This window comes from Coturnix japonica, unplaced genomic scaffold (assembly GCF_054131305.1).
Source record: "Coturnix japonica strain WE unplaced genomic scaffold, WE-NBRP24 Scf146, whole genome shotgun sequence".
Lineage (NCBI taxonomy): Eukaryota > Metazoa > Chordata > Aves > Galliformes > Phasianidae > Coturnix > Coturnix japonica.
Genome location: NW_028189049.1, coordinates 69,490 through 83,907, shown reverse-complemented (window position 1 = coordinate 83,907; position 14,418 = coordinate 69,490). Strand labels below are relative to the sequence as shown.

Here is a 14,418-nt window from a genome sequence, read left to right as displayed (position 1 = left end):
CGGTGAGACGGGACGGGACGGACGCGGTTCCGCTCATTGTAGGGCGGGGCGGGGAGGACCCGCAGGTGTCCCGCAGCGCTTCCCCGACGTCCCCGCTCCGTGTTCCCGGTGCTACCGGGGGAAACTGCTGCGGGTCCCGGCGCTGCCCCGCTCCCGGCGGACCCCCGGCTGCTCCTCCTAACCCTCCCGTTCCCCGGCGTTGCCCGCGGCTCCGCAATCGCGGCGGCCCCGACAGGGCGGCTCCGGCGCTTCCCGATCCCCGCCCGGAGGGGCTGCCCCCGGCTTTCCCCGGCCACTGAACCCCCCCGTTCTCTGCCCTCGTCGTCAACCGACCCCAGGGCTCAGTGGCTACCGGACACTCCGCCCCACCGGGACCCACCGGGACCCACCGGGACCCACCGGGATCCACCGGGATCCACCGGGACGCCCACCGGCTCCTCCGGTTCTGGGCTGGGTTCTGTGCCCGCAGCCTCCAACACCCCCCGGTTCCTCCGGGATTGTCGCCGTCCCGGGAGCTCCACCGAGGCCGGGTGGGCTCCGGGGGTCGAGGAACGAGCTGCGGCACCGGGAGGTGGGCTCCGTGATCACGGAGCGGGGACATCGGGAGAGGACAGCATTGGATACAACGAGACACCGGGGCCGTGGCACATGCAACACTCGGGGCTCCATATGGGGGTCCCGGAGCCCCCCGCCCGGTCGCTGTTGTAGGTGGGAGCGCAGCAAGAAGCAAACCGCGAACCGCAGCTTTTTGTCCCTTCTGCCGCACCGTCCGGCACGACTCCCTCCTCTCCTCTTAGTCCCGCCTTACTCAAGCGCTGATTGGCCAGCGCATCACACTCCGCATTGCCATTGGTTGATCAGCCGCAGGATCGGGCCTACTTCCTGTTTGGGCGTGTGGGGGGGGCCGGGTCGCTCCCGGCGGGCTCCGCCCGGGGCCGCTCGGTAACGGCAGATCCCGGTTGAGGGCCGCTCCCGGAAGCCGGAGCGCGGGGGGTTGTGGGTAACGCTCCCGGTTGGGAGCCGGGTCGGGCCTACCGTGCTGGGTTGGGCCTACCGTGTTGGGCCTGGGCCTACCGTGCTGGGTCGGGCCTGGGCCTGGGCCTGGGCCTGGGCCTACCGTGCTGGCTTGGGCCTACCGTGTTGGGCCCGGGCCTACCGTGCTGGGTCGGGCCTAGGCCTACTGTGCTGGGTTGGGCCTACCCGGGTGCGGTTCAAAGCCACCGGCTGCAGGAGCCGATACCGCCCGTCCGCAGCGATAAGGGGGGAGGCGCCGCCTGTTGGAGCCCTTGGAGACGGGATGGGGGTGGGGAACCGGCTCCATTCACCCGGTGGGCTCCGTGCTCACGGTGTGTCCACGGGAGGGATTTTACGGTGCCGCCCGTGAGCACGGTCCATTGAGGTGCATGTAGAGCTCGGTGGAGATTCCAGCGCCTTCCCGTCGGCCCCTCCAGGCAGTTGTTCTATGCGGTGTTTCTAAGAATCGCGGCCTTTTGGTGTTTCTGCCTGACCCACTTAGTTCCTTTTCTGTTCCAAAGGGAGACACGTTGGTTTTCACCATGAATTTTGAAGGTCTCGACCCTTCTCTTGCTGAGTATGCGCCCACGTTGCATCCGGCGCTGGATCCCGTCCTGGACCCTCATCTTAACCCCAACCTGCTGCAGAACGTGGAGCTGGATCCCGACGGGGTGCCCTTAGAGGGTATTGCGGTGCCAGAGTCCGTGCACATCGTGGAGGGCATGTATAGTGAGCTGCACACTGCTGTCTCCGAAGTGGGAGTGCCCGTGTCTGTCTCCCATTTTGACCTCCATGAAGAAATGCTGTGGGTTGGGAACCATGGGGTAGGTGCCTCAGGGTGGCTGCAGCCCCGCGTCTGTGTGTCCCAACCTGCTGGAGGCAAATTGGTTGTGAATGGAGCCCTGGCGTGGAGATGGATCTGAGCTGGAAATGCCAGCTTGGAACTGGGAATTGAGCCATGTAGATGTAGAGATCTGGAAATGGATGACGTGGCCCGGAGCATGGGAAATGCTCAGCCTTGTTTGGCTGTCAAAGAGCTTCCAGGTGCTACAGCCCTGATTTCTTGGGCTGCTTTTGGTTCTTTACTTATATCTGCTGAAAAAAGGAAAGTCTGAACAACCTCTCATGGTTCTGTTGATATGGAGAGGCAGGAATCCCTGCTCTAAGTGGCTCAGGCAGCAAGGCAGCCTGCCTTGACCTGAATGGTACAGAGTAGAGCAGTGCTTGCCTGTGTTGTACCCAGGGTCTTGATGATCCCATCCTGCTTTTAGGGCCACGCCACCTCGTTCTTTGGCCCAACGCTGGAGCGTTACTCCTCCTTCCAAGTGAACAGCAGCGATGACATCCGGCAGATCCAGAGCCTGGAGAATGGGGTCCTTTTCCTGACCAAAACCAACCTGAAGTGCATGTCACGAGGAGGCCTCATCATATTTGACTACCTGTGAGTGCTTTGCCCTGGCAGCTGGGAACGAGGGAAAGGTCACAGTGTGTTTGTAGGAGGAGTTCTCCACTCCCTTCCTGCGATGTAAAAGCTCAGTATGGGAGAGGAATAAAGGCAGGATGGAAGGATCATTCCCTGCTCTGCCCCAGAGCTCAGAGCAAGGGCTGTCCTCTCTCCTCTGTAGCATGGATGAGGCCGAGGACATGCACAGCCTCCTGCTGACGGACAGCAGCACTCTGCTGGTTGGCGGACTGCAGAACCATGTGATTGAGATAGACCTGAACACCGTGCAGGAGACACAGAAGGTACCACTGGGTACCAGTGGCACGGCATCCCCTGGTTGCTTTGTCTGGTGCTCACCCTGCTGCTCTGTGTCCTTCCCAGTTCACTGTGGAGGTTCCTGGCATCACCATCATGAGGCAATCAAACCGCTTCTTTTTCTGTGGTCACACCTCAGGGAAGGTAACGCCGTCGTGCCCATCAGCCCTCCTGATACCCAGGTTTCCCCCAGGGTTTTCCCAGAGCTCAGAGAGCTCCTGTGTGACCCCTGTCTTACCCTTCCAGGTCTCCTTGAGGGATCTACGCACGTTTGTGGTGGAACATGAGTTTGATGCCTACTCAGGCAGCTTGTCTGACTTTGATGTCCACGGGAACCTGCTGGTGACCTGCGGCTTCTCCAGCCGGATGAACGGCCTGGCCTGCGACCGCTTCCTGAAGGTGTACGACCTGCGAATGATGAGAGCCACCACCCCTCTGCAGGTCCACATCGACCCCTTCTTCCTCCGCTTCATCCCCACCTACACCTCCCGCCTGGCCATCATCTCCCAGACAGGTGGGAAAGGCAGTCAGGCAGAGCTGGTAGATCACTCTGTGCCCAGCTGGCTCAACCTGCCCCACCAGTGAGGGCTGTGTGTTGCTCTGCTCTCCTGCTCCCTGTTGCCACCTCAACCTGTGCTTCCCTCACGCAGGTCAATGCCAGTTCTGTGAGCCCACCGGCCTCGCCAACCCAGCCGACATCTTCCATGTGAACACCGTGGGGCCTCTGATCATGACCTTCGACGTCTCAGCCAGCAAACAGGCCTTGGCATTTGGTGACTCTGAGGGCTGCGTGCACCTCTGGGCTGATTCCCCAGAGGTCACTTTTAACACCTATTCCCGGGAGACAGACTTTGCTCTGCCCTGCATTGTTGACACGCTGCCACACTTGGATTGGAATCAGGACCTCGTGCCGCTATCACTCATCCCTGTGCCACTGACCAGTGAGACCTTGTTGTCAGACTGGCCTGCAGCCAACTCAGCCCCGGCACCTCGGTAATCTGCAAGTCTCTCCCAGTGTAAGCTGGTGTAAAGAGAACCCTCTCCTGCTCAGGGCTGGGGGCAGCCGGGTATTGTGTTTGTCTGGTATTCTATTGTAGCTGTAAAATGAATATTGAGCTTCTTATTGGGGGTTGGGGGGGGAATGATTGAATGAGAGGAGCCCCTGTGACCCACTGTTGGGTCCTTGAGCACCTCCAGCAAGGCACTCTATGAAGCAGTGCTGCCAAACAGAGCAGCCTCTGAGTCACAGTGTGTTTTATAGGCGAGCTCCTCCAGTAGATCCCGAAATTCTGCGCACCATGAAGAAAGTGGGGTTCATTGGTTACGCTCCAAACCCAAGGACCAAACTCCGCAACCAGGTACGAGCTCTCAGGAGGACGCTGTACCTGGTCCCGTTGATCACTTGTTCTTTGGCAGGGAAGGTTTGAGCTGTTTGGCCTGCAGGTTTGTGGACATGGCACGTCCCTGCCCTTGGGAAAACACTGCTGTGGGTCGCCCTTGCCCGCAGCACCGCTGTAGTTTCCCCACAGTGATAAGTCCCTCGTAAGAGGGAAGGTGTGGAGGACTCGTGCAGGTTAAGGGAGGGCCCCGCTCCTTTCTGGTTTATTCCTTTGCTCATTTGGGGAGGCAGGAAAGCCCAGGAACCGCTTGTTTCGGTTCGTGGTCCTTCACCTCAGGATTCAGCCGCTCTTCCTTTCTCTTCTCCCTCCCAGATCCCCTATCGGTTAAAAGAAGCAGACAATGAGTTTGACAGCTTCAGCCAAGTTCCTGAGTCCCCGATTGGGCGGGAGGAGGAGCCTCACCTCTACATGGTGGCCAAGAAGTACAGGAAGGTAACCTTTGGAAGGACCCACATGGGCTCAAGCACCCATGGGGAGACCTGGAGACTTTGTGGATGCCCTGTGGCGTGGGAGAGCGTTTGTTTGACACACTGCATCTCTCCTCAGGTCACAATCAAATACTCCAAACTGGGGCTGGAAGATTTTGATTTCAAGCATTATAACAAGACTCTGTTTGCAGGCCTGGAGCCCCATATCCCCAATGCCTACTGCAACTGCATGATCCAGGTGGGTGATGCCCAGCCCTGCCCAGGCCGTCACAGCCACAGGACCGCTCCTGATGTCTCTGTCTCTGCTAGGTGCTGTATTTTTTGGAGCCTGTCCGCTGCCTGGTCCAGAACCACCTGTGCCAGAAGGAGTTCTGCCTGGGCTGCGAGCTGGGCTTGCTCTTCCACATGCTTGATCTATCCCGAGGAGACCCCTGCCAGGTCAGTGGCAAGCCCAGACAACGTGAGGCAAGAGTAATGTGGGTTAGAGATCACAGAGGGGCAGGGTGGTGCAGTGTCCTGAAGAGGTGGCATCAGACAGATGGAAACTCCTGTCATTTGATGGTTGTGACATAACACTCTTGCTCCATCCCCAGGGAAGCAACTTCTTGCGGGCTTTCCGCACAATCCCAGAGGCTTCAGCACTGGGGCTGATCCTGGCTGACTCAGACGAAGCCACAGGGAAAGTGAACCTGGGGCGACTGATTCAGAGCTGGAACCGTTTCATCCTTACTCAGCTGCACCAGGAGACCCAGGAGCAGGAGGGACCGCAGGCGTATCGGGGGGCTGGCAGCAGGTAAATCCCTGATCTGTGGGAAGGACAGAGAGTAAATGAGTCAGGGAGGGGGTCTGGCTCCCAGATGCCTCATCTGTCCCTCAGGAAAGGGGGGGTCTGCATGGGAACATGCATGTCTGCAGCTGTCCCTGTAGTGGGGTTTGAACCTCTGTTGCTTCTGGGTCTAGACCTGTGTGCAGAGATGTGTGCTTGGCCCTCTGTACCCCCCATCCCTGCTCAGCAGGGATTTCTGGGGTCCTGCTATCCCACGTATTCCTTTTGTTTTCTTTCCAGCACCTTTGGGTCCTCGGGGGATTCTGTTATTGGGCAGCTGTTCAGCTGTGAGGTGGAGAACTGCAGCATGTGCCGCTGTGGGAAGGAAACCGTCCGCGTGTCTTCCACGCTGCTCTTCACCCTCTCCTACCCTGAGAGCACTGGTAACAGACAGGGATGGGCAGGGCTTGTAGGTTTCACCCCACTGCTTTCCCCTTGGGGCAGGACAGCTAAGTGGGGGGAGTTCATTGTCTGTATGGATGAGTATAGACGTAGGTTTATTTGTGAGGTGACACCTGAGGAACTCCTGCAGCCATCTATCCCAGGTTGCAGGTTCAGTAGCTGAGCTTTGGGATGCAGGAAAGCAGATTTGGGGGTTGACCTTCTCCCTGGTGGTTGTAAGGAAAACCCCAGAGGTCTGGCTGAGCTAAACTGGTAAAGATGTGTATGTTGGAAGGTGATGTTATTGTCCTTTCTCCCTTCAGAAAAACCAGTCAAAGACTACGAGTTTGCTCAAATCTTAAAGAGAAGCATCTGCTTGGAGCAGAACACACAGGCCTGGTGTGAGAACTGTGAGAAGTATCAGCCCACGGTGAGCCAGAAGGGGGGGCTGGGGGGTGTGGGAGAGGGGCGTGAGTGCTTCAGACTGAGCAGGGGCAGTTTCTCCATCAGTCAGCAGGGAACCCTCTGAGTGGATGCAGGGGATTCTGTTCCTCAGCTGGTCTGTGAGCTGGTGTGATGCAGTGTATTCCATGACCTGATGGGGCTGCTCAGTGCTGGAATGTGGGTTATGTGGATCCCATCTGAAGCCCCTGGGGTAGGGGGAAGCCCCCAGGAGGCAAACACACCTGTTCTGATGCAGCCTCTAAGGCTTTGGGGGTGTGATGAGTCTGCTTCCTGCCTCAGTTTCCCTTATAGTACACCCTGTGCCTAGCAGGCGGTGTGGGGGCAGCACTGCAGGCAAAGACTTTGGAAGGGGGAAAAGGATAACATGTGCTGCATCCAGTTCTGAGCCTTTCCTGGGGCTCTTGGTTCTGCCTTCCTTCCATCTCTCCCTCTTTCCACAGGTCCAGACTAGGAATATCCGCTGCCTTCCAGATGTCCTGGTCATTAACTGTGAGGTGAACAGCTCCAAGGAAGCAGATTTCTGGAAGACACAGGCTGAGGTGGGGGAGACACTTTGGGGCAGAAACAGGCTTGTCCTCCCTGGCACACAGGGTTTGCTGCGTGTCCCATTCTTCGGAAGTGTTTTCGCTGTGATCTTGCTGTTTCTAACAGTCTCTTGCTCTCCACCCAAGCATCACCACACTTTGTCTGCAGAGGACTTGTCGGTGTTTGGTCATGCATACAGCATGAGCTGTGCATTTGGAGTTGGAAAAGACAAGATCTCCTGCCATGACAAAGCTGACAGGACTTCAGTAGAGTCACGTTTTCATTCCCCCCAACCCCTTAGGACCTAGGAGCAACGAGGCAGTGCCTGCTTCCCCAAGTACAAGCACAGCACAGCTGGTGGACGGCTGGGTTTCCCTTGCTGTCTTTTCCCCTGTCACTGACTTTACAGTCTCTGTCTTTTCCTTGCTGCTGGCCTGGCTGTCACCCACGTGTTCCTGAGCCCTGGCTGTCACTCCGTGCTGACACTTCCCTGTGTTTCGTTGTCAGTATGCCTTTCAGAGAGCCCTGATGAAGAGAGGAGGCTTTGAGATCACCAAAGGCAAAGAAATGTCTCTTGGAGATTGGTAGGTGACTGTTCCTGGGGTGGCAGCTCTAGTTGAGCAGTGATGCCTTCTGGGTTGCCCCACAATCAGGGCCATTTCTCATTTAATAACCATCCCATAATCTGCCTGCGCATGCTTCCTTGTTGACCCTAAACTGGAACAGCCTCATGGCTGCTCTGAGACTGACCCTGTGTAGGTGCTCAGATACCCTTATAACCCACAAGGGTTATTCACATACCCTTGTGATCCTCTTTTGAGCCACGTATCAGCCCTTTCTGGTTGACATTAGCTTTCCCAGGGCTCTGATCTGGGCATCTGCAGATAGTTTATGAAGGAGTTGGATGATGGGTTGAGTGGTACAGATCCTGCCCCGGAGAATCTGACCGAGGCTGCATCTCGTGACTGCTTCCAGCTCTGCCTTGTGTGATTCTCCTTGCAGGAAGGAACTGGGAAACCCCGAGGTGGGGCATTCATATCCTTCTGTGGAGGAACTGAAGAACATTTGGATCCCCCACGCCATCAAGATGAGGCTGACCAAGAGTAAGGAGCTCGATGTGTGCAACTGGAGCGAAAGCGATGAGGTAAAGGCTGATGACATCCATGTGGGACTGCGTCGCGTGCACATGAGGCTGCAGGAGCAGATCTGCTTTAGAACCACTTCTCTGCTGAGTGTATGTGGGTGAGAGATAAAGGGGGCCATCTTGGAGGTGTTTTGAGTGAGCTCTATCCCTCAGGCACGGCCAGCCTGAAAAACTGCATGTCTGAGCTCTGGGGTTTGGGATGGAGATCTGGGAGCTGCCTAGAAGGCAAGTCAGGGGCTCAAGCATTTTCCTTCAGGGCTCCTTCCTCCCACAGCTGAGTCCGAATGACGACCCCGAGTCGGTGTATGTCTACGATCTCATGGCCACAGTTGTCCACATCCTGGATTCCCGCACAGGGGGCAGCTTGGTGGGTCACATCAAAGTGGGAGAGACCTACCACCAAAGGAAGGAGGTGAGGTGCCCTTCGGGACTGCTGGGTCCTGCCTTACCCAGGACTTCTTGCTCAGAGCTCGTTCAGGAATTGGGTTGTCTAATTGAACCATTCCTGACGCTTTTGCTCTCTTAGTAAAGCATTAAGTGTGATCTATTGGATGTGCCAGGCGGCCTTCAACAGGTGAATGCTTCTCAGGCACGCTATGGGGAGGAAAGGGCTGAAGAAGTGCTCTTCTCATTCTTACTATGCTAGTTCCTCCTGGGTCACAGGCACATTGCCAGCCTGTGCTTGCGGTTCCAGGTAGGGGAGGTGACCTCATCTCCCTTCCAGAGGAAACGAGGCTGGTCTGGGCAGTCCTTTTGTTTGGTGGAGATGCTCAAACCAGGAGTTCCCAGAGTGTGTCAAGACTGCATCCCTGCCTGTTGTTTGTTGCATCTCATTGGAGTGCCCGTCCAGCCCCAAAGCTTCGTGTACTCTTGTCACCACCCAGGCCAGCAGGGATTTCCCCACAGTGTCCCAGGAAGGAAGGGAGTTCCCATATGGCACAGTCACACCCCTCTCCCCATTAGCTGGGTAGAGGACTCATTGCATTTGCCTAGGGGGGGCTCTAATGCAGTGTCTGTGCCTCTCTCTGCAGGGAGTCACGCACCAGCAGTGGTATCTCTTCAATGACTTCCTCATTGAGCCCGTGGATAAGGTGAGTGCCCATGGCCACCGGTGAGGGATCCCAGTGGGTGCTGAGCTTTGGGGCTTGGGGTTTCATGCTGTATGTGGGAGCACTCTGCCATGTCCCTGTGTGTCTCTCCTTCCCCTCAGTGCGAGGCTGTGCAGTTCGACATGAGCTGGAAGGTGCCAGCTATCCTTTACTATGCCCGGAGGAACCTCAACTCCAAGTACAACCTCATCAGTGAGTGTCTGAGTAGAAGTGGCTGTGTGGGGGCAAGCTGTCTGCTCCCAGCTGATCCCCCTTACCCTTCTCTTGCAGTCAAGAACCCAATTGAAGCCAGCGTGCTGCTGGCAGAGGCCTCTCTGGCTCGCAAGCAGCGCAAGTGCCACGCCACCTTCATCCCCCTTATGCTGAGTGAGATGCCACAGGCAGGTGACCTGGTGGGGCTGGATGCCGAGTTTGTCACATTGAATGAGGTCAGGTGCTGGGGGACACGGGGTGCTGTGGCTGTACCAGGTCATACAGGGCTGTATGTCCCTGAGTTCTCCTCTTGGCTGTTATAGGAGGAGGCTGAGCTGCGCAGCGATGGGACCAAATCTACCATCAAGCCCAGCCAGATGTCGGTGGCCAGGATCACGTGCGTGCGGGGTCAGGGTCCTAATGAGGGTGTCCCCTTCATCGATGACTACATCTCCACCCAGGAGCAGGTATGGTGCCAGGAGCAGGTACGGTGCCCCTGCTGGCTTTGTGCAGGGCTGGCACAGCCTCTCTGTAAGCTGCTCCTTGGAGATATTACCTGGGATAATGGCAGCACCTTCCCTGTGATGCTGGGAGGAACATGGGGGAACAGACCCCCTGGGTGCCCCTGATTATCCCAGCCTGGCACCATGTGCTCTGTCACCACAGGTAGTGGATTACCTGACGCAGTACTCGGGGATCAAGCCTGGAGATTTGGATGCCAAGATCTCCTCCAAGCACCTCACCACTCTCAAATCCACCTACCTGAAGCTGCGTTTCCTCATCGACGTGGGTGTCAAGTTTGTGGGCCACGGGCTGCAGAAGGATTTCCGTGTCATCAACCTCATGGTGAGAGCAATGAGACCCACAGTGTCCTTGGGGGGGGGGGGCCCATAGCAACCCCTGCATGTGGAGCTGCACAGCATCCTCTGCCTTCCAGGTGCCCAAGGACCAGGTGATCGACACCGTGTACCTGTTCCACATCCCAAGGAAGAGAATGATTTCCCTGCGCTTCCTCGCCTGGTATTTCTTGGGTTAGTGGCATCCTGTGATCCTAAACAGGGGGTGGAGGCTGATGGTGGCTCCCATAGGTTTTCTCTCCCACTTGGGAGCCTTGCACTGACCTTGGCTCCCCCTACAGACCTTAAGATCCAAGGTGAGACCCACGACAGCATCGAGGACGCCCGCACGGCGCTGCAGCTGTACCGCAAATACCTGGAGCTGAGTAACGACCCCGACAACTTCCGCAAGGTGCTCAAGGCTCTGTATGAAAAGGGCCGTAAGCTGGACTGGAAGGTGCCCGAACCCGACAGCCAGAGCAGCCCCAAACGTAAGTCTAGGGACCCCAATTGTAAGTATAGGGACCCCAAACCCTGCCCACCCCCGTCCTACACCCCCTGACTGACTCTATGTCCGCAGATGGGGCCGTGTTTCCCCCCGTGCTGGCGCTGTGATGGGGATGAAGAGCAATGGGGACTGGGTTCAGCGCTGCCTCGTGTGGCCCCACACTCCCCGCCGGTACCGGGAGGGGCCGCCGGTGCCCGGTAGTACCCGGTATTACCCGGTAGTGCCCGGTACTGCCCGTGTTGTCAGCCCGCCGGTTCGGGCGAACCCATAAAACCACCTCGGAGCTCACATGGAACCGCCGCTTCTTTCGCTCCGGGATCGGAACCGGGACCGGAGCGTGAGGGGGCGGGGCTAGAGCAAAGCGCGCGTTGTATGTAAATGAAGCGGGCGTGGTTATACATATAAATTAGGTTGGGTTTAGGCCCCGCCCCCTGGGGCCGACCGCCACGCGGGCCGGGTCCTGTGGGCTCGGGGTCCTCACCGTGGGGTGTCCGCGGTGCTGCCTGCACGCGGTGCGGCCTGGTCTCGCTCCGGTAACCGGCACCGACCCACACGGCACCCGCCACCGAACTGCAGCCCCCACCGCCGCCCTCACGGAGGGGCCGTTATCCGCTATACAACCGCCTGGGGGAGCACAACGGGACAGGCATCGCGGCGGGCAGCCCCGCGGCCGGTGTGACCGGGGGGCGTCGGTGGCGACCGGGGGTTGGAGCGGGGATGGGGCCGGTGAGGAGGAGGGAGCGGGGCTCCATCACGGCAGCGCTGTTTGTAATGGCGGCTGTGGCCGCTCTAATGCCCGCAGTGAGCGGCCGGCGGAGCCAGGACCTGCACTGCGGAGGTGGGACGGGATGGGACCGGAACCGGGACCGGTAACCGGTACCGGCGGGGATATTGGGCCCATTGACTTTCCGCCCCCCCCTCCCGTAGCGTGCCGGGCGCTGGTGGATGAGCTGGAGTGGGAGATCGCCCAGGTGGACCCACGGAAAACCATCCAGATGGGCTCGTTCCGCATCAACCCCGACGGCAGCCAGTCGGTGGTGGAGGTGAGCACCGAACCGAACCGAACCCGGTTGGGGTTACGAGCAGAACCGGATCCCATACACACACATACACCCCCCCTACCGGTCCCGTAGGTGCCGTACGCCCGTTCTGAAGCTCATTTAACGGAGCTGCTGGAGCGGGTGTGCGAGAAGATGAAGGAATACGGGGAGAAAGTGGATCCGGCCACGCACCGTAAGAGCTACGAGCGAATCGTGTCACACGACGGGACCAAAATGGACCTTAACGGGCTCAAAATCGACGGCGACGTGGCCGCCAGCCTCAAGTTTGCGGTGTGTTGGTGGGGGGGGGGTTGGTGGGGGGGTGGGGAGGTCGGTTGTGGGATGGGAGGTCGGTGGTGGGGTGAGGGGGTCGGTTTTGGGGTGGGAGGGAAGGTTGTGGGGGGGGGGGGTCGGTTGTGAGATGGGGGGGAGTCGGTTGTGGGGTGGGGAGGGTCGGTTTTGGGATGGGGGGGTCGGTTGTGGGGTGGGGAGGTGGGTTGTGGGGTGAGGGGGTCAGTTGTGAGGTGGGGGGGGTCGGTTGTGGGGTGGGGGCTCGGTTGTGGGATGGGGGGGTCGGTTTTGGGGTGGGGAGGTGGGTTTTGGGGTCAGGGGTTCGGTTGTGGGATGGGGGGATCGATTGTGGGGTGTGGGGGGTTCGGTTTTGGGATGGGGGGGGCAGTTGTGGGGTGGGGGGGTCGGTTGTGGGATGTGGAGGTTGGCTGTGGGGGGGTCGGCTGTGGGGTGGGGGGTCGGTTTTGGGGTGGGGGGCTGCCCAGGTTCTGTTGCTGGACCACAACGTGGTTGTGTTGTGTTGCAGTGTGAGAGCATCGCTGAGGAGTACGAGGACGAGCTCATTGAGTTCCTGTCCCACGAGGCTGATAACGTCAAGGACCGGCTGTGCAGCAAGAGGACGGGTGAGAGGAGAGGGGGGCTATAAGGACCATATAAGGACTATATAAGGGCTATATAGGGTCTATAGGGGCTATAAGGGGCTCAGAGCCGCCTCTATGAGCTCTCCCTGGGGTCCATCCCCTCCAGCTCTGTCCCTGCTCTCCCCTCCTGTTACCTTTGGGTCCCTGTTTCTTAAATACCCCATTGAATGTGCAAAGCAGCCCCAGCACTGAGCCAGGAGCTGTAGGATGGGGGCACAGCGAGCAGCCATAGCCATCCCATCCCATCCCATCCCATCCCATCCCATCCCATCCCATCCCATCCCATCCCATCCCACGTTGTGCTCTCACTCTGCTCCTCCAGCCCAGCAGAGTGGGATGATTCTTTTTTGGGTGCTGTGCTCGGGTTGATTTAGGGCAGCCATCCCGTTGTCCCTATTGGCTTCCCCAGCCCCGTGCTCCCCCCGCAGCCAATGGCCGGGCGCCCACTCTCGGCCCTGCAAGTTCTATTTCTGGTTCACAAACATCGGGGTCAGGGCACGCCACGACCTTTGTGCTTCCTTTATTAATGAGCGTGCTCCGCTCTCATTACCTACACCCTAAAAGCAGCCTGGGGCTGCTGCTGCTGCACCCCTGAGCCCATGGGTCAGCTGTGGGGGTCTATGGGGGGGGCTGTAGGGTCTATGGGGGGGCTGCGGGGTCTGTGGGGGGGCTGTGGGGTCTATGGGTGGCTGTGGGGTATATGGGGGCTGTGGAGTCTGTGGGGGGGGGGCTGTGGGGTGTATGGGTCAGCTGTGGGGTCTGTGGGGGGGCTGTGGGGTCTGTGGGGGGGCTGTGGAGTCTGTGGGGGGGCTGTGGGGTCTATGGGTGGCTGTGGGGTATATGGGGGCTGTGGAGTCTGGGGGGGGGGGGGGGGCTGTGGGGTGTATGGGTCAGCTGTGGGGTCTAGGGGGGGCCTGTGGGGTCTATGGGTCAGCTGTGGGGTCTATGGGGGGGCTGTGGGGTCTATGGGGCGACTGTGGGGTCTATGGGGCAACTGTGGGGTCTATGGGTGGACTGGGGGGTCTGTGGGGTCTATGGGTCAGCTTTGGGGTCTATGGGGGGGCTGTGGGGTCTATGGGTGGACTGTGGGCTCTATGGGGGGTCTGTGGGGGCCTGTGGGGTCTATGGGGGGCCTGTGTGGGGCCTGTGGGGTCTATGGGGGGGCCTGTGGGGTCTATGGGGGGCTGTGGGGTCTATGGGGGGGCTCTGAACACTGCTTTGTCCCCACAGATCTATGTGACCACGCTCTGCACCTCCCACACGATGAGCTGTGACACCGCCGGCCCCGGGCTGCTCTGACCCCATAACGACACCAGGCTGCCCCACAGCCCCATCCCCACACTGTATGGGGGGGGGGGGGGAGATTCAGTTCTCCCGTCCTATTTATTCTCTGTCCATTCACTTCTATGTGGGGTAGGGGATGTGTCCTATGGTTGGGGCCGTGTTCTGGTGGCTGCTTTGTGGCTCTGGGCTCTTTATGGAGCTGCTAAAGGGACTAAAGGTGCCGCTGGGGGGTTTGTTGGGGACCCGGGGCCCTAAAAAAGGAGGCAATAAATGGGGGCCCAATGTGGGTCGGTGTCATTGCTGTGCACCTCGGGGTGGTTTGGGGGGGGGGGGGGGGGGTGGGCACAACCCTATTATAGCACAGTGCCCTTTGACCACAGGCCTTACACAGCTCAATGCTGTCGCTGCCCCAGTGCCCCCATATGACACCGGGTCCCTGCAGGCGGCCCATGGGTGCTATGGGGTCAATGACCTGGGGTTATTGGGCACTGTGCCCCCCAGACCCCCCCTTACCCCCCCCCCCCTTACCCCCCATCCAGCCCCCCCCACCCCACTGTGTCCCTATGGCACTGCAA

At 59.1% G+C, this 14,418-nt stretch overlaps 2 protein-coding genes across 10 annotated transcripts; both read left to right on the top strand.

Annotated features, from left to right (window-relative positions):
- The first annotated feature begins 896 nt into the window (after positions 1 to 896).
- PAN2 (poly(A) specific ribonuclease subunit PAN2) lies at positions 897 to 10,875 on the top strand. Of its 9 annotated transcripts, none has more exons than XM_085535650.1 (26): positions 897 to 942; positions 1,536 to 1,838; positions 2,286 to 2,455; positions 2,640 to 2,760; positions 2,840 to 2,917; positions 3,020 to 3,287; positions 3,424 to 3,766; positions 4,035 to 4,131; positions 4,486 to 4,605; positions 4,720 to 4,839; positions 4,911 to 5,039; positions 5,195 to 5,394; positions 5,668 to 5,810; positions 6,132 to 6,238; positions 6,714 to 6,812; positions 7,306 to 7,382; positions 7,801 to 7,942; positions 8,217 to 8,354; positions 8,974 to 9,033; positions 9,153 to 9,243; positions 9,322 to 9,479; positions 9,567 to 9,710; positions 9,910 to 10,089; positions 10,181 to 10,274; positions 10,382 to 10,570; positions 10,660 to 10,875. In XM_085535650.1, exons 2-26 carry the CDS (start codon positions 1,557 to 1,559, stop codon positions 10,692 to 10,694), a joined length of 3,585 nt encoding a protein of 1,194 aa, XP_085391776.1. In that variant the 5' UTR covers positions 897 to 942; positions 1,536 to 1,556; the 3' UTR covers positions 10,695 to 10,875. The 9 variants fall into 9 exon arrangements, with proteins under 9 accessions (XP_085391776.1, XP_085391772.1, XP_085391778.1 ...); XM_085535646.1 differs by having other exon boundaries at positions 8,199 to 8,354; XM_085535652.1 differs by having other exon boundaries at positions 897 to 996.
- Positions 10,876 to 11,288: 413 nt separating this feature from the next.
- On the top strand, positions 11,289 to 14,129 carry CNPY2 (canopy FGF signaling regulator 2). The gene is made up of 5 exons (XM_085535668.1): positions 11,289 to 11,425; positions 11,515 to 11,630; positions 11,721 to 11,918; positions 12,445 to 12,541; positions 13,790 to 14,129. The coding sequence occupies exons 1-5, from the start codon at positions 11,305 to 11,307 to the stop codon at positions 13,831 to 13,833; spliced, it is 576 nt and encodes a 191-aa protein (XP_085391794.1). The 5' UTR covers positions 11,289 to 11,304; the 3' UTR covers positions 13,834 to 14,129.
- The last annotated feature ends 289 nt before the right edge of the window (positions 14,130 to 14,418 follow it).